Source organism: Salvelinus alpinus, chromosome 8, assembly GCF_045679555.1.
Source record: "Salvelinus alpinus chromosome 8, SLU_Salpinus.1, whole genome shotgun sequence".
Taxonomy (NCBI): domain Eukaryota; kingdom Metazoa; phylum Chordata; class Actinopteri; order Salmoniformes; family Salmonidae; genus Salvelinus; species Salvelinus alpinus.
The window spans coordinates 32,653,503-32,669,861 of NC_092093.1; the positions used below are offsets into that span (position 1 = coordinate 32,653,503).

General features: G+C 41.2%; 1 protein-coding gene across 1 annotated transcript in view; it reads left to right on the forward strand.

Moving 5' to 3' along the window:
• The window catches only part of LOC139582984 (solute carrier family 35 member F1-like), a 122,628-nt gene that overhangs the window by 83,203 nt on the left and 23,066 nt on the right, over nucleotides 1-16,359 (forward strand). The window contains exons 4-7 of the mRNA XM_071413545.1: nucleotides 524-683; nucleotides 9,122-9,278; nucleotides 12,178-12,230; nucleotides 15,713-15,867. Coding sequence (XP_071269646.1) covers nucleotides 524-683; nucleotides 9,122-9,278; nucleotides 12,178-12,230; nucleotides 15,713-15,867 — 525 coding nt within the window. The remainder of the gene's footprint in view (nucleotides 1-523; nucleotides 684-9,121; nucleotides 9,279-12,177; nucleotides 12,231-15,712; nucleotides 15,868-16,359) is intronic.

A 16,359-nucleotide genomic window follows, 5' to 3' on the forward strand; every position in this document is an offset into this window, starting at 1 on the left:
CTGTGTACTCAACCTGTGATGAGCAGTAATGGGGGGGGCCATTTTGCTGTCCTGCGGTTAACCCCTCGTTCTCCTGTGCACTACCTTCCCCAGAGGGTGAGCCCATAGTGCTACCACTAAGTGCCAGAGAGGCTTCCCAGAATGGAGGCCTGATGGTCCCCTAGGCGATCATAAACCTTCCTCTCCTCCCTCCTGCATGGCCCCTTCTCCTCCCTGACACGCCATCCTCCATCACCCCTAATTCGCCATCCTTATTTTCTCTCATCACCATTAGTGTTGGACTGTCCTCTGACCTTGTCCTCTATAGTACTGTGTGTCCCGCTGTCCTATGTGTCACCCCTGGACTTTGTGGTGGGTGGTTTTAGCTCTGCTGTGATACCATCTCTGGTGTTTAGGTGTGTATTTTGTCTATGTGGTGTACAGTATCTTGGAACTCCATTGAAACCATTTTCTCTGTGTGTGTCTATGAACTAGAGTTCAGTGTGTCCATTCTAACCCTGTATCTCTCCGCTCTGTCTGTTAGCTCTTAGACTGTTTCACCATCCCCGTGGTGCTGCTGCTGTCCTGGTTCTTCCTGCTGGTGAGGTACAAAGCCGTGCACTTTGTGGGCGTCGGGGTGTGTCTGCTGGGCATCGGCTTAATGGTGGGGACAGACGTCCTGGTGGGAAGACAACAGGGCCTAGGTAACACACACATGCTCACACACAAACACACACAACTTTGGACTATATGGGCGTAATATCAGGTTTTGATTTAGGGGAAGGCGAGGATGGGTAAGCGTAGCCCTTTTTTCTTTATGATTGTTTATTTATTTAATTTGAAGATGATATTTCTAATGTACAAAGGTTGTTTTTTTAGTTTGATATGATATAACCTAATTGTAGAGGTCGGGTATATTATGACTTAAAAGCTGTGAATCGGAACGAATAGCTTTTAAGATTGTAACGGCTGTTTGAAGAAGAGGACCAAGGTGCAGCGTGGTACGTGTTCATGATTTTTAATAAAGCTGAACACTAGAACAAAAAATAACAAAGCGGAACAAACGAAACAGTTCTGTCTGGTGCAGACACACAAAACAGAAAATAACTACCCACAAAACCCATGTGGGCAAGAGCTACCTAAGTATGGTTCTCAGTCAGAGACAACGATAGACAGCTGCCTCTGATTGAGAAATACACCCGGCCAAACAACAAAGAAATACAAAACATAGAACACAAAACATAGAAAGCCCACCCCAACTCACGCCCTGACCAAACCAAAATAGAGACATAAAAAGGATCTCTGAGGTCAGGGCGTGACAAATATAAAACGTAATAAATATGAAATGATTTATTATAGGGCTAGGATAAAGGATTATATAATTAAAAACCTGCCTAGCTTCTCGATTGGAATAGGCCTATACGATCCTAAAATAATTGGTTATTACACTTTTACATTTAAAAAATACATCTATATATAAAATATGTAAAGGATGATTATTGTTCCCGATACACACCGGCAAATGGATTAGGTATTGTCAACAGGGTTGTTGTCTCTAGTGTGTGTGGGCTCGTTAACACTGGGATAAAGAGATTCAAGTTAACGGGAGAACTAATACAAAAACTGTCTTATGGAAGCACTTCTCTAAGTGAGAGAAAGGTATAGTATATATTTCTATATAAGTTATTTATGATACCTTTTATATTCTTGATCCTAATGATATAGGCCTAGGTTTAAAACAGCCGAGGCGATAGAGCAACGACCTTGGAATATAAAACAAAACGTGTATGGGTGGAGAGAGGGTTGGTTTTACAGGTTTACTCGCTCTGGGTTGTCAGTACCGCATGTATTCTTGGCTATCGTGCCTTGGCTGTGTCAGAGTCAATTGTAAATTAAACTTGGGTATTCCTTTATGGGCAGTGTGATGCCTAAGACACATTTTTACTAATTAGCGGCCGTTAGAATCTATGTTCCTTTTTCTTTCTTCCTTTTTTGGTCGGAATACAACAGGACATAATGAGGACTACATGAAATATGTCTTGCATGTAATGGACATTAAAAAAAGTACTGGTCTTGCGATATGTTCAGGTTGTTTTCTCTTAATTGAATCCAATGAACTGAGCAGGCTGGGCTGACATGCTTATAGCCTTGCTAGGACTTTCTAAATATGAGCATGCATGTTTAAGATTGTGGTGTTATTATTTATATTAATACTATCTATTATTGTTACTATTTATTTTTTTCTGACTGTTTTCCATGTTATTTGGTTGGTTCTCTTAAGCATCCTCATAGATATTTATGTTATCATGGGACTGCCCATATTTCCCTCTGGCCAACGCCAATTGGCGGCCAAGGGTTTGCTTTAGGATGCAAAGGTGCGTCATGAGTCAGGGAGAGGGTCTGATCGTCATGGTGACAACATACCTAGATATGGGGGGAGGTTTTAGTGGGTGGAATATTAGGACAATTGGAGGTTTACAAAGTTGCAGCTACAGTATGCTTAACAGTGCAAATTATTATGGTACAGCTATATGGACACTTAATCATCATGGTGCTTTTTAATGGTAAGTTTACAAACATTGGTTGTGGTAAGTATAACTGAAACTTTGTTATCATTATGGTAAGTGGGGAAATAAGTATAGCTAGTTATAATTGTAATGGCTTAGCAGATCATAGAAAAAAGAAGATACATTTTTACATGACTAAAAGATAAAGAATATAATACCTATTGTTTACAGGAAACTCATTCTACAAATATAGATGAGGTTGGGTGGAAAAAGGACTGAGAGGGAGAAATATATTTTTGTCATGGTCAAAGAAACTCAAAAGGGGGGATTATACTAATTAATACAAATTATGATCTGATTGTGCAAACTGTGCAAACAGATCCGCAAGGAAGATGGATTCTTTTAAATATGCTATTGGACCAAAAACAGATCTGGCTAATTAATCTATATGGGCCAAATAATGATGATCCACACTTCTTCGAAAATATATATAATAATCTATGGAGCTCGCAAGCAACAAAATAATATATTATTATGGTGGGAAATTATAATATGGTTTTAAGTACCTCAATGGATCGTAAAGAAAATCACTCTACAAACTATCACCCTCAAGAACTGAAGGAGATCACGAAGATCATGAATACATTAGAACTAGTGGATATATGGACGACACAACAGTGGTAGACTTGATTACCCACAACGACGAGACAGCCTACAGGGAGGAGGTGAGGGCCCTCGGAGTGTGGTGTCAGGAAAACAACCTCTCACTCAACGTCAACAAAACAAAGGAGATGATCGTGGAGTTCAGGAAACACCAGAGGGAGCAGCCCCCTATCCACATCGAAGGGACAGCAGTGGAGAAGGTGGAAAGTTTGAAGTTCCTCTGTGTTCATATCACCGACAAACTGAAATGATCCACGCACACAGACAGTGTGGTGAAGGCACAACAGCACCTCTTCAACCTCAGGAGGCTGAAAAAATGTGGCTTGTCACCGAAAACCCTCACTAACTTTTACAGGTGCACAATTGAGATCATCCTGTCGAGCTATATCACCGCCTGGTACGGCAACTGGACTGCCCACAACCGCAAGACTCTCTAGAGGGTGGTGCGGTCTGCACAATGCATCACCGGGGGCAAACTACCTGCCCTCCAGGACACCTACAGCACCCGATGTCACAGGAAGCCAAAAAAGATCATCAAGGACAATAACCACCCGAGCCACTACCTGTTCACCCCGCTTCCATCCAGAAGGCGAGGTCAGTACAGGTGCATCAAAGCTGGGACCGAGAGATTGAAAAACAGCTTCTATTTCAAGGCCATCAGATTGTTAAACAGCCACCACTAGCACAGAGAGGCGGCTGCCTACCTACAGACTTGATATCATTGGCCACTTTAATAAATGGAACAGTAGTCACTTTAATAATGCCACTTTAAGAATGTTTACATATCTCGCATTACTCATCTCGTATGTATATACTGTATCCTTCACTATCTATTCTTTACTATCTATTGCATCTTGGCCACTCTGTCACTGCTCATCCATATATTTTATACTTATATATTCTCATCCCATTGCTTTACTAGATTGTGTGTATTAGGTTTTATTGTGGAATTTGTTAGATATTAGGTTTTGTTGTGGAATTGTTAGATATTACTTGTTAGATACTGGTGCACTGTTGGGTCTAGAAGCATTTCACTACACTCGCAATAACATCTGCTAACCATGTGTATGTGACCAATAAAATTTGATTTGAACGACCCTGATCGAGTAAGATATACATGGAGGAGCTATCCGTCTTGATTACTTCCTAGTCTCGTTCTTATTGGCATCAAAAGTTTTTTTTTAAGTATTAATAGGAGACCGATTGCGATCGGACCACCATCTAATTGGCCTCCATATAACTATTACAGAATTTCCACGTGGACAGGGATATTGGAAATTGAATCAAAGCTTATTGGATGACAATTTGTTCTTAACTAAAACCAAATAATTCGTAATTGACTTTTTTGCACAAGATAGGTACAGCAGATCCCCTTATTGTATGGGGCACTTTTAAATGTACTTTTAGAGGCCATTCAAAATAATTCGTAATTGACTTTTTTGCACAACATAGGTACAGCAGATCCCCTTATTGTATGGGGCACTTTTAAATGTACTTTTAGAGGCCATTCAATACTCATCATTAAAACTAAAGCAGTTTACAGTAGGTAAAAAGAGATCACACTAATAAAGGAAGTAACAGCGCAGGTACACTACCGTTTGGGATCATTTAGAAATGTCCTTGTTTTTGAAAGAAAAGCAACATTTTTGTCCATTAAAATAACATCAAATTGATCAGAAATACAGTGTAGACTGTACAGTTCACCTAATACTTTTTTTGCACTATTGGTTAGACCCTGTTGTATTCGGCGCACGTGACAAATAAACTTTGATTTGACATAATTTTGTAAATGACTATTGTAGCTGGAAAAGGCTGATATTTAATGGAATATCTACATAGGTGTACAGAGGCCCGTTATCAGCAACCATCACTCCTGTGTTCCAATGGCACATTGTGTTAGCTAATCCAAATGTATCATTTTAAGAGGCTAATTGATCATTAGAAAACCGGGGCATCCCACTCCTCTTTCTATTCTGGTTAAAGCCAGTTTGCTCTGTTCTGTGAAGGGAGTAGTACACAGCATTGTACGAGATCTTCAGTTTCTTGGCAATTTCTCGCATGGAATAGCCTTCATTTGTCAGAAGAATAGACTGATGAGTTTCAGAAGAAAGTACTTTGTTTTGGTCCATTTTGAGCCTGTAATTGAACCCACAAATGCTGATGCTCCAGATACTCAACTAGTCTAAAGAAGGACAGTTTTATTGCTTCTTTAATCAGAACAACCATTTTCAGCTGTGCTAACATAATTGCAAAAGGGTTTTCTAATGATCAATAAATTTACTTATCACAATTAATTTCTATAGAAAGTCAGAAAAAATAGATACGATTCTGCAACCATGGAGAGGTAAATACTTGTGATTCTTCCATAAATAGACATTGATTAACTCTTTGCTCCTTTCACAGTTTATTTACTTACTAATGGCACTGCCTACTCCAGATGACACATTTTTTTTATCATATGAGCAAAAAAAACAAACATTTTATTTGGAATGCTAAGCCAGACAAAATTAAACGTGCCTATTTATATAATGAATATGAGTTTGGGCGGCAAAAATTATTCAATATTAAAACATCTCACTAAAAGCTTCACTTTGTTACAATGATGCTTGAATGAACTCGAACCCAGTCGCAGAGAAACACAGCAAACAGTAAGTTTAAATCCAGAACTTTACTTAAAGTCTTCACAGAAACAAGGCAACAGCACAAGAGTGCACTAAACAAAACATAAGACCTAAGCAAGGTTCCAGACCAACAGAGGAACCTAAATAGCCAGGCAACCAGGTGAACAGAGAGGGCAATCAAACACAGGTGAAACCAATAAGAAACAATCAGGGTAACCTGGGAACTAGAAGCAAAGTAAGGGTGCCCTCCAGCAGTAACCTAAGGAAACGCACTCCAAAAGAAACAGAAACTGTGACACACTCATACATAAGTTATACTTAAACCCAAATTGGTTCTCCAGTAGAATATTAAGAAAAGCTCATCCTTTTTTCAAAAATTGCCTTTATACAACTTCTCATTTCCGACGAATTGAAAATGTTTTTGTTTTTTTAATTGCCCTTTCTTAAACAAGCCGTATATAGCTGGTTACAATTTCTGTTTTGTCCCCCAGAAAATATTTCTTTATGGAACATTTTAAAAAAAAAAATGTTTTAGATTTATGAATGAAATTATGAATAGAAACGGAGGAGTTATGTCACATATGCAGTTATGGAAAATATACGGGAGTATCTGCTCAATCCAAATTTACAACCAACTGATTGCAGCACTACCACAAAAATGGAGGAGGGAAGGGAGAAGGTAGGGAACTTGTTTGCCTGCCATATATTAAAGATACAAATTGGCTGTAAGGAACTGGCATAAATAGAAAAATAGACCCGTTTCATCTGAGGACAAAAATGTTGACAGCTTCGCCATACAAGTTGCAAAATAAATGGGAGGAGATCTGATGTACGAATTCCATGGCACATGGTTTATGAACTGGTACAAAAAACTACACTTGATTCAACACTTAGAGTTTTTCCATTTAAATTATTATATACAATTCTTGCCACCAACAGAATGCTATATATATGGGGCATACAACAATCTCAGCTCTGTAGATTTTGTTGGGAATAGACAGAATCAATAGATAATTTATTCTGGTATTGCCTCTATGTAGCTTGTTTCTGGTCACAGGTTCAGGAATGGTTCAAAAATCACAACATGCACTTAAAATGAACCTTACAAATAGCTGTGTTGGGCGATTTGGAAAGCCATAGTCAGTCAATAATATAATAATACTTGTAGGAAAGGTTTTCATCTTTAGCTCACAATCTGTGGATAATGTACGATTAGAAAGGTAAAAAAATTATGTAAAACATCACAGCACAATTGAAAAATATATGACACATGGAAACCAAACAAGGGCGGTCTATGGTGATAGGTGGGATGGGCTGAGAGTGGCTGAGGGTTGGGATTAAAGAGTTTATGTTTTGTAAAGTATTATTGTTATGTGACTGCTTTATATAACAGTAAAAGTATGTATCCAAAATGTGTACAGTTGAAGTCGTAAGTTTACATACACCTTTGCCAAATACATTTAATCTCAGTTTTTCACAATTCCTGACATTTAATCCTAGTAAAAAATTCCCTGTTTTAGGTCAGTTAGGATCACCACTTTATTTTAAGAATGTGAAATGTCAGAATAATAGTAGAGAGAATTATTAATTTCAGCTTTTATTTCTTTCATCACATTCCCAGTGGGTCAGAAGTTTACATACACTCAATTAGTATTTGGTAGCATGGTACAACGCATCTCCTTCCTGAGCAGAGACGGCTGCGTGGTCCCATGTTGTTTATACTTACGTACTATTGTTTGTACAGATGAGCGTGGTACCTTCAGGCATTTGGAAAATGCTCAAAAGGATGAGCCAGACTTGTGGAGATCTGATTTCTTGTCTGATTTCTTTTGATTTTCCCATGATGTCAGGCAAAGAGGCACTGCGTTTGAAGGTAGGCCTTGAAATACATCCACAGGTACACCTCCAATTGACGCAAATGGTGTCAATCAGAAGCTTCTAAAGCCATGACGTCATTTTATGGAATTTTCCAAGCTGTTTAAAGGCACAGTCAACTTAGTGTATGTAAACTTCTGACCCACTGGAATTGTGATACAGTGAATTATAAGTGAAATAATCTGTCTGTAAACAGTTGTTGGAAAAATGACTTGTGTCATGAAATTTGTGGAGTGGTTGAAAAATGAGTTTTAATGACTCCAACCTAAGTGTATGTAAACTTCTGACTCCAACTGTATGTAAAATGGATCTGTAAAATGTATGTATATGTAGCAAAGAGCTTTAAACATACTTTGATTGCTATTGTGGAGTCTGCTGTGTCCTTCACACAAACACCCTCATCTCCTCCAACACACAGACAGTGTTCTCACTGTGCAGTTCACCATCGCTGTCTCATTGTGTTCAAACCTCACAGTACCTTCAGCAATAACTGAGTCAGATCCCCAGTGTTAGTCCCTGGTGTGGTTTGCCTTTCACACCCATGGAGAGCCTCCCCCTCTCACTATTGCATTAAGTACTCCTTGATTTCCCCAGCTCAACAAGATTCAGATAGATAGATTGCATTTTGGTTCGATATGAATAATACATGTTACGATCCAAATCATATTACGTGTTCTGGATCCGAAGAGTTTAGAGTTTCATTGAAAACACACGGCTGTAGTTTCATTTCTGTCTCGTGATTGACAGAATCGTTACGTTATAGTGGGATTATTTAAAAATCTTCTAGCATGTGCTAAGCATCTGTAAGATCTTTGTTTGATTGGGTACAGTTTATCCATACCTTACTGAAACCCATTGCAGCATACCGTATGCACTAAGCATGTAGGAATAAAGGAACAATGCAATTGTTTGGTGTCAGCTTCCAATCAATAATGCCTATTTGTCTTACCAGCTACACAGTAATGTTGCTTAAAATAGTGAAAATAGATATTTTAAACACAGTAAAGTGAACGGTAAGAAGATTAATTAACCAATGAAACTCCTTCTTCTGTTAAAATCCTACATTTACTCAATGTATGAACTCAAGCACAGTTGCTTTCTGTACCTTTTAAACACCCAATGTCTTTCACTGCCTCATTGTCATAATTTTTTTTCTCATAGGATAGACACTTAGTCAGATATTACTGGTGAGGGTTTCATAGGATAACCTATTTGTCATGAATAACTAATGGCTCTTTCATACAGTTTGACAGTCTCTCTCTCTCTCTCTCTCTCTCTCTCTCTCTCTCTCTCTCTCTCTCTCTCTCTCTCTCTCTCTCTCTCTCTCTCTCTCTCTCTCTCTCTCTCTCTCTCTCTCTCTCTCTCTCTCTCTCTCTCTCTCTCTCTCTCTCTCTCTCTCTCTCTCTCTCTCTCTCTCTCTCTCTCTCTCTCTCTCTCTCTCTCTCTCTCTCTCTCTCTCTCTCTCTCTCTCTCTAGGGGACCATAAGCTCCTGGGGGACCTGCTGGTGCTGGGAGGGGCCACGCTGTACGGCATCTCTAATGTGTGTGAGGAGTTCATCGTTAAGAACCTGAGTAGGGTGGAGTTCCTGGGCATGATGGGACTCTTTGGCTCCTTCTTCAGCGGCATTCAGCTGTGAGTGTTTGTGTGTGTGTCAGACCTATTGGAAATGATTTCAAATACTTCAACTGTGCTTCATTGAGCTTGTCTGGTAAAATCAAACCAATATAATAGTCCCATAATGTCATACCTAGCCAATCAGGCACTCCAGGCAGGCTAAAGCAAATACAGGAAAAAGAGAGCTGAACACGCCCCCATTCACATCGACGGGACTGTAGTGGAGCGGGTCGTGAGTTTCAAGTTCCTTAGTGTCCTCATCACCAACAAACTATCATGGTCTAAACACACCAAGAAAGTTGCAAAGAGGGCACGACAATGCCTTTTCCCCCTCAGGAGACTGAAAAGATTTGGCATGGGTCCCCAGATCCTCAAAAAGTTCTACAGCTGCACCATCAAGAGCATCCTGACTGGTTGCATCACTGGTAGGTATGGCAACTGCTCGGTATCCGACCGTAGTGCGTACAGCCCAGTACATCACTGGGGCCGAGCTTCCTGCCACCCAGGTCCTATATACTGGGCGTTGTCAGAGGAAGGCCCCAAAAACATTCAAAGACTCCAGTCACCCAAGTCACAGACTGTTCTCTGCTACCGCACGGTACCACCGGAGCACTTAGTCTAGGTCCAAAAGACTCCTTAACAGCTTCTACCCCCAAGCCATAAGACTGCTGAACAAGTAATCAAATGGCCACCCGGACTATTTACACCGGCTCTATAGTATTCAGTCTTTCTCTCTCTCCAGATCAGATGATGGCTTCGCTAGCAGCCCCATGCTGTCATATAATCTCCTTTTCTTTCTACGATGCTTCTAGTGCCACTAAGAAGGACATAGGCAATTAGTGCTGCAATACAGTTGGCCCAGAACAGAGCAGCCAGGCCCTTAAAGGTACACGGAGGGCTGATATCAGTAACATGCATATCAGTCTCTCCTGGCTCAAACTACAGGAGAGATTGACTGCATCACTACTTGTCTTTGTGGGAGGTATTGACGTGTTGAAAGCACTTGAACTGTCTGTTCAAACAGCGAACACTCAGCTCAGACACCCATACATACCCCACAAGACATGCCACCAGGGGTCTCTTCACAGCCCCTAAGTCCAAAACCGGCCCTGGGAAACAAACAGTACTACATAGAGCCATGATTACACAGAACTCTCTTCCACATCAAGTAACTCAAGCGAGTAGTAAAATCAGATATAAAAACAATCAGATAAAACACACACGTATACGCACACACACACTCTAATACAAACACTCTACACACACACATTGTAGTATTGTAAATGTTATATTGTACATTTGTAATACTAGAGTAATAATGCAATAATGTCTTGTATGATGTATAATGCTATTTCTGATGTAGGCTGTTGTTTTGTTGTTATGTAATTACTTTATTCATGTTAGGACCGCAGGAAGAGTAGGGACCTAATAAATACTATACAGTTCGGCTTCCTAACCAACTTTAGTGGGCAAATGCTCAGCTTCGATGGCAACAGGCACACTGGAGAAGTGTGCTCTTCACGGATGAATCTCGGTTTCAACTGTACCAGGCAGATGGCAGACAGCATGTAAGGTGTCATGTGGGCAGAGGGGTTTGTTGATGTCAACGTTGTGACAACAGAGTGCACCATGGTGGAGGTGGGGTTATGGTATGGGCAGGCATAAGCTACGGAGAACAAACACAATTGCATTTTATCGATGGCAATTTGAATGCACAGAGAAACTGTGACGGGATCAAGAAGCCCATTGTCGTGCCATTTATCTGCCGCATCACCTAATGTTTCAGCATGACAATTCACAGCCCCGTGTCGCAAGGATCAGTACCCAATTCCTGGGAGCTGAAAATGTCCCAGTTCTTTCATGGCCTGCATACTCACCAGACATGTCACCCATTGAGCATGTTTGGGATGCTCTGGATTGACATGTAGCACAGTGTATTCCAGTTCCCGCCAATATCCAGCAATTTTGCACAGCCATTGAAGGGGAGTGGGACAACGTTCCACAGGCCACAAGCCTGATCAACTCCATGCGAAGGAGATGTGTCTCACTGCGATGGTGTTCACACCAGATACTGACCTGTTTTCTGATCCACGCCCTTACATTTTTAAGGTATTTGTTCCCAACAGATGCATATCTGTATTCCGAGTTATGTGAAATTCATAGATTAGGGCCTAATGAATGTATTTAAATTGACTGATTTCCTAATATAAACTGTAACTCAATAATAATATTAGAAATTGTTGCCGATTGCGTTTATATTTTTGTTCAGTTTTACTACTTTTTAATGAGCTCATTCTGAGGCTTAAAGAGGAATGATAAAAAAAAAAAAAACTAGTTATGAGACATTGCCTGTCTTCCCTCCACTTATTTATCCACTTGTTATGTATGAAATGATCCCTACTGGGGAAGACAGTGGGAGCATGGGGACCTGTCTCTGTTTCTGTCTCTCGCTGATGTTAATTTTAGACACGGGAGCACCAGACGAGACCGTAACCTTGGTAACACGTCAGCACCGCCTCGTCAATTACGCTTTTTCACAGAGATGTCACAGAGCGAGACCTGGGTGGATTGTTTTCCATTCCTCTTGTCTGGAACAGAGGGGGGGTGAGGGAGGGAAAATGGTCTACCATGTTGTTTCTATTGTTAGTGCCCCTCTGGAGTCAGAGGATTCCGCCAATAGAATTCCCAGGATCTATTCTGTAGGGTCAGAGGGTTGAACCCCGCCTCGCTCTGATAGGATTGATTTGTCACTGACTCATCAGAACCACAGGTGCTCAGCTGTCAAAACTTTTCTGTCAAGAGACTTGCTTATGATCCTCCTGTCTTACTTTCCTCCCTCCATCAATAACTCTGTTGTATTCCCTATCTCACAAAGCTTACCTCTGGCTGACGGGAATAGTTTTTCTTTCTGTTCCAGGGCCATCATGGAGCATAAGGAGCTGTTAAGGGTGCCCTGGGACTGGCAGATAGGTAAGTTACTGGGATTTAGATGCTGCTCTCTCTTGCAGCGTTGGTTAGCAGCCCGTGTGGGGGGGGGGGGGGGGGAATACAGGGATGATTAAACATTTGCAGAGTGGGAATTGATTGCCCTGTCTAGAGGAGATGCCCCCCCCCCCCCCCCCCCCCCCGCTGTGTCAGATCCTGCTCACGCAATCAGTTAGGCTGTAAGGGGTGTCACTGGAAGATCTCTCTGCAAATTAAGTAGGGGGAAGGGGGGGGGCCCTGAGCTAAGATGGATGGGCCGCCGCTGTATCAAAATGTATGGTGGGATGGTGTCAACCTTTACGGACATTTTGTTGTGCCGCATGAGTTACTGGTAGGAGATGAAGGTGTCCACTGTTAGGTTCTAAATAACAGAGTAAAAACTAACGGACAACTATGAAAAGCTCAAACCAAGTTTATTCACCCAATGGGTCAGACAGCTGAACAGACAAAGACATGTTCCCACCAGCACAAGTATAGATACCCCACTTTAGGTGAAGTCTCCTCCTCTTCTCTGAACGTTACATCTTTATGTCGGTAGAAAACTGTTCCTTCTCCCTTAATGTGACCTGACCTTGGACCCCATTCGTCACTAATCCACAGCTCTCCACCCTTATCAGTGACCACAACCATATGATTGCCTTTCCCTTACTGAGTAACATTCCAAGCCCCTGGCTCATATCTAACCTTAATTGACCCCACCCTATACATTCCTCCTACAGATAACCATTAGCTTCTGGTGTAGAAACCAGACTGTGTCCCTTCTCCTTTCCATAGTATCCCTGATGTCTAACAACAACATGGTCAGACAGAACTTAAATGTTCTGCATTCCCCTCTCTCCCTCAGTACCATGAACAAGGATATTTCATATTTCAAGTTTAGAAGTCAGAACCCATCACCACTAACTGATATATGGATGCACTTTATTTGCTTATAACAGTGACTGTTCACTTAATGTTTCATTTTAAACAAACAAGCCAAACAGGGTGCTACAGTACAGTATATAGTATCCCATTAATGTTGACTGAGTTTCAATTAACTGGCCACTGAATATTTAAAATACAATAAATTATCAAGACAGCATGTTATATAGTAGCCCATGAAGATGCCCGATTTTAATTTACACTGATACAGGAGCTCAATGTGTGACGTGCAATTCGCCGCTCTCCAAAGCCAAAGCAAGTGACTAGGTCCTTAATCCACTTGGATTTACCCACTTTCTTTTGATTGAGCGAGCAAGGATGTGTGGTGCCAATAGCAGCATTTGGGTAGCGTCCCAGGAGATGCTGGCTTGTCACAGGCATTAGCCAGTCAGCGGTGGCTTGAGGGGCACGCCATTATCTGTCACTGCCGTGGCGGACAACATAGCGGGCGCCAGAAGGAAAGATCTCCTCAGCCAAGATTGCTTTGCCCTAGAAAAATAATGAGGACTCGGTCATGTAAAATGTAGGATTGTGAGCGTCTTCCAAATACTTGGTGAGATCAATTGTTGTTTCTTCCCTCCTCAAGCTTACCACAGTTGTGTGTTTTTTCCCTACTCTTAATAACCAGATATTGATCATAAGAAAGATGAAAACAAAGGCCCATACACTGCCGTGAAATAAAATTGTTTATTTTAGATTCTCTTCGGGTGGTAGTCATGAATTCTCATACAAATACAGTAGCTCATCTTTCCTAATAACAGGGATTTGAATATTCATGGGATTTAGATGTGCTTCTAAAAGCAGAGTCTCATACTACTACACCATTAAAACTTAGCCCAGAGATACACTTCAACTTAGTTAAGAAAAGCAGGTGTCGGCCATATTGCTCTCTGGTATGCTGCCAGACAAAGTAAACAAGGCATTTGAATAACTCATGAGGCCTTCTGTTCAGCTATTCCACCAACTACCAACAGCGCCTGGAGAAAAAGGGTTAGGAAGTCTCTGTGCTTGGCCTTACAGAAAATGGCATACATCTTGAGTGGATCGGGATACAAATAATGCTGAATACAGTGAGACTTCCTGGTCTTCAATGGAGATCTTTGTTTTGGTCAAAACAGTCTCATCCTGTTACATGCAGTAGCTTGGGCATGTCATGAATTCATGCACTAAACCAGAGCATGCAGATTAGGACTAGAACTCTTCAGTGTTTAAATGTATCCTATTCCCACCTGATCAGTAGACAGCTGTCCTTCAGTACCTTCTCTCTACAGATAAACAAGTGGATATTTTTGTTGTCTCTGCTGAGGACAAAACTCCTGATATGTAATGACTATAAAAATGAAAAGCGATTGAATGGAATCCTGATTTCTTTTAGTGGAATGAGCTTGTCGGAAATGGCCTTTGCAGCATTCATAACAGCTGCAAAGGCCTGAGAGCAGAATCTGACAGATAAATGCTATTTACGTTTAGTTTTGACACAAATTACTGTTGCCTGTCTGTGTTGTCTTTTCATCTCAGCCAGTAAAAGTTGTCTTTCATAAATGCATTTCAAAAAGTCAAACCTGAAACTAGATGAGCATGTCATTTTATTTCAACACTAAATCCATTACCGTGTTTCTGCAGGACAAAAGATTATCAGAATGTCTCTCGTCGCTATATGACCACCTTCTCTCTGATATCTCGGTCATTGTGTCAACATCTTCTGTCTCAGATTCCCACTTCTTCCTCAATGTCTGTCTTTTCACTGTTATTGACCTTCACAGTGACCTGACATATATATATTTAACGGTATTCTCCTCCCCCCCCCCAAAAATGACAAATTAAATGTTTTTTGGTGAAAGATTGGTAAATTAGGAAATGCTGACATGATTACTTTCCCATTTATATCAGTTGGTAATCTTGGTTAAAACAGCAGTAAAATATTGCGTGATTAACATCTGGGTCTATACGTGTTAGGAACGGGGAGTTCCGGCAAAAACAAAGTCTCCACCCTCGTGCCAAAGCCCCCCCCCCCATCTGACCTTTGTTGGCACACGCACAAAGAACTCGAGGCGAAGCAGTTTAAGCACCGCCTTCGCCCAATCCTGATACGTTCAAATAACCAGCGACGAAAACCCCCAAAACTGAACTAATCCTGCTCGTTATCTCGTGCATCCCATTCAATCACAACAGATTCTTCGGTCTACAAGCTGAATCTGCCCACGAGAGATTCATCTGTTTGGTATGCAGGAAGAATGTCACAGGATCCAACAAAATGTTAGATAATTGGACAAATCACTGCACGTGTAATATGGAAATGTGTTGACGAATGGGGAAGATGAGCCCCTCTCTACTCTGTCATGAAGGCCTTTCTGTTCTTGCATGACCACAAGGAGAAAACCCATCTATGCAAACCCTTGATAGACAGACAGGTGAATGATATCTAGCTGGCTAGTTGGTATTCTAGAGAGCACTGTGCAGTTAATTATTATAGTCCAGTCTCTGTCCCTGCGGATCTGTCACTCATCATGTTCTGTGTGTCTGTGTGTGTGTGTGTCCTTCCCCAGGGTTGCTCTACATCGGCTTCAGTGCCTGCATGTTTGGCCTGTACAGCTTCATGCCCGTGGTCATCAAAAGGAGCAGTGCCGCGTCGGTCAACCTCTCTCTGCTGACCGCTGACCTCTACAGCCTGTTCTGTGGTCTCTTACTGTTCCAGTACAAGGTGAGTGCCACACACACACACACACACACACACACACACACACACACACACACACACACACACACACACACACACACACACACACACACACACACACACACACACACACACACACACTTTCCACAAGCCTCCAGCATCCATTCTCCTGTACAGATTTTCTTCTCTTACTGCTGCAGCTCTGATAAGATGAAATTTAGATCAAGCGCAGTTTAGTGTGAGAGAATGTTAAGTAAGCCTTCTCTCTTTTAATTGTGTGGTAGAACAAATATAAATTATTAGTTTTTATCTTTCACCCTCAGTCTTTCATCTATCATAATTATTCCGATTTTGAGGGATTGTGTACCGCTATCATCTGAAACAATCCTATTCCACATATTTTCTTCGGTTTTACACCAATTGTTTGGGAACATTTTTGGTTTGCCTTTGCTATTCAGTAAATCAGAGAGGACCAGCGTGTATTTCTGCAGGGCATCGAAGCCTTGTTGTTTGGGA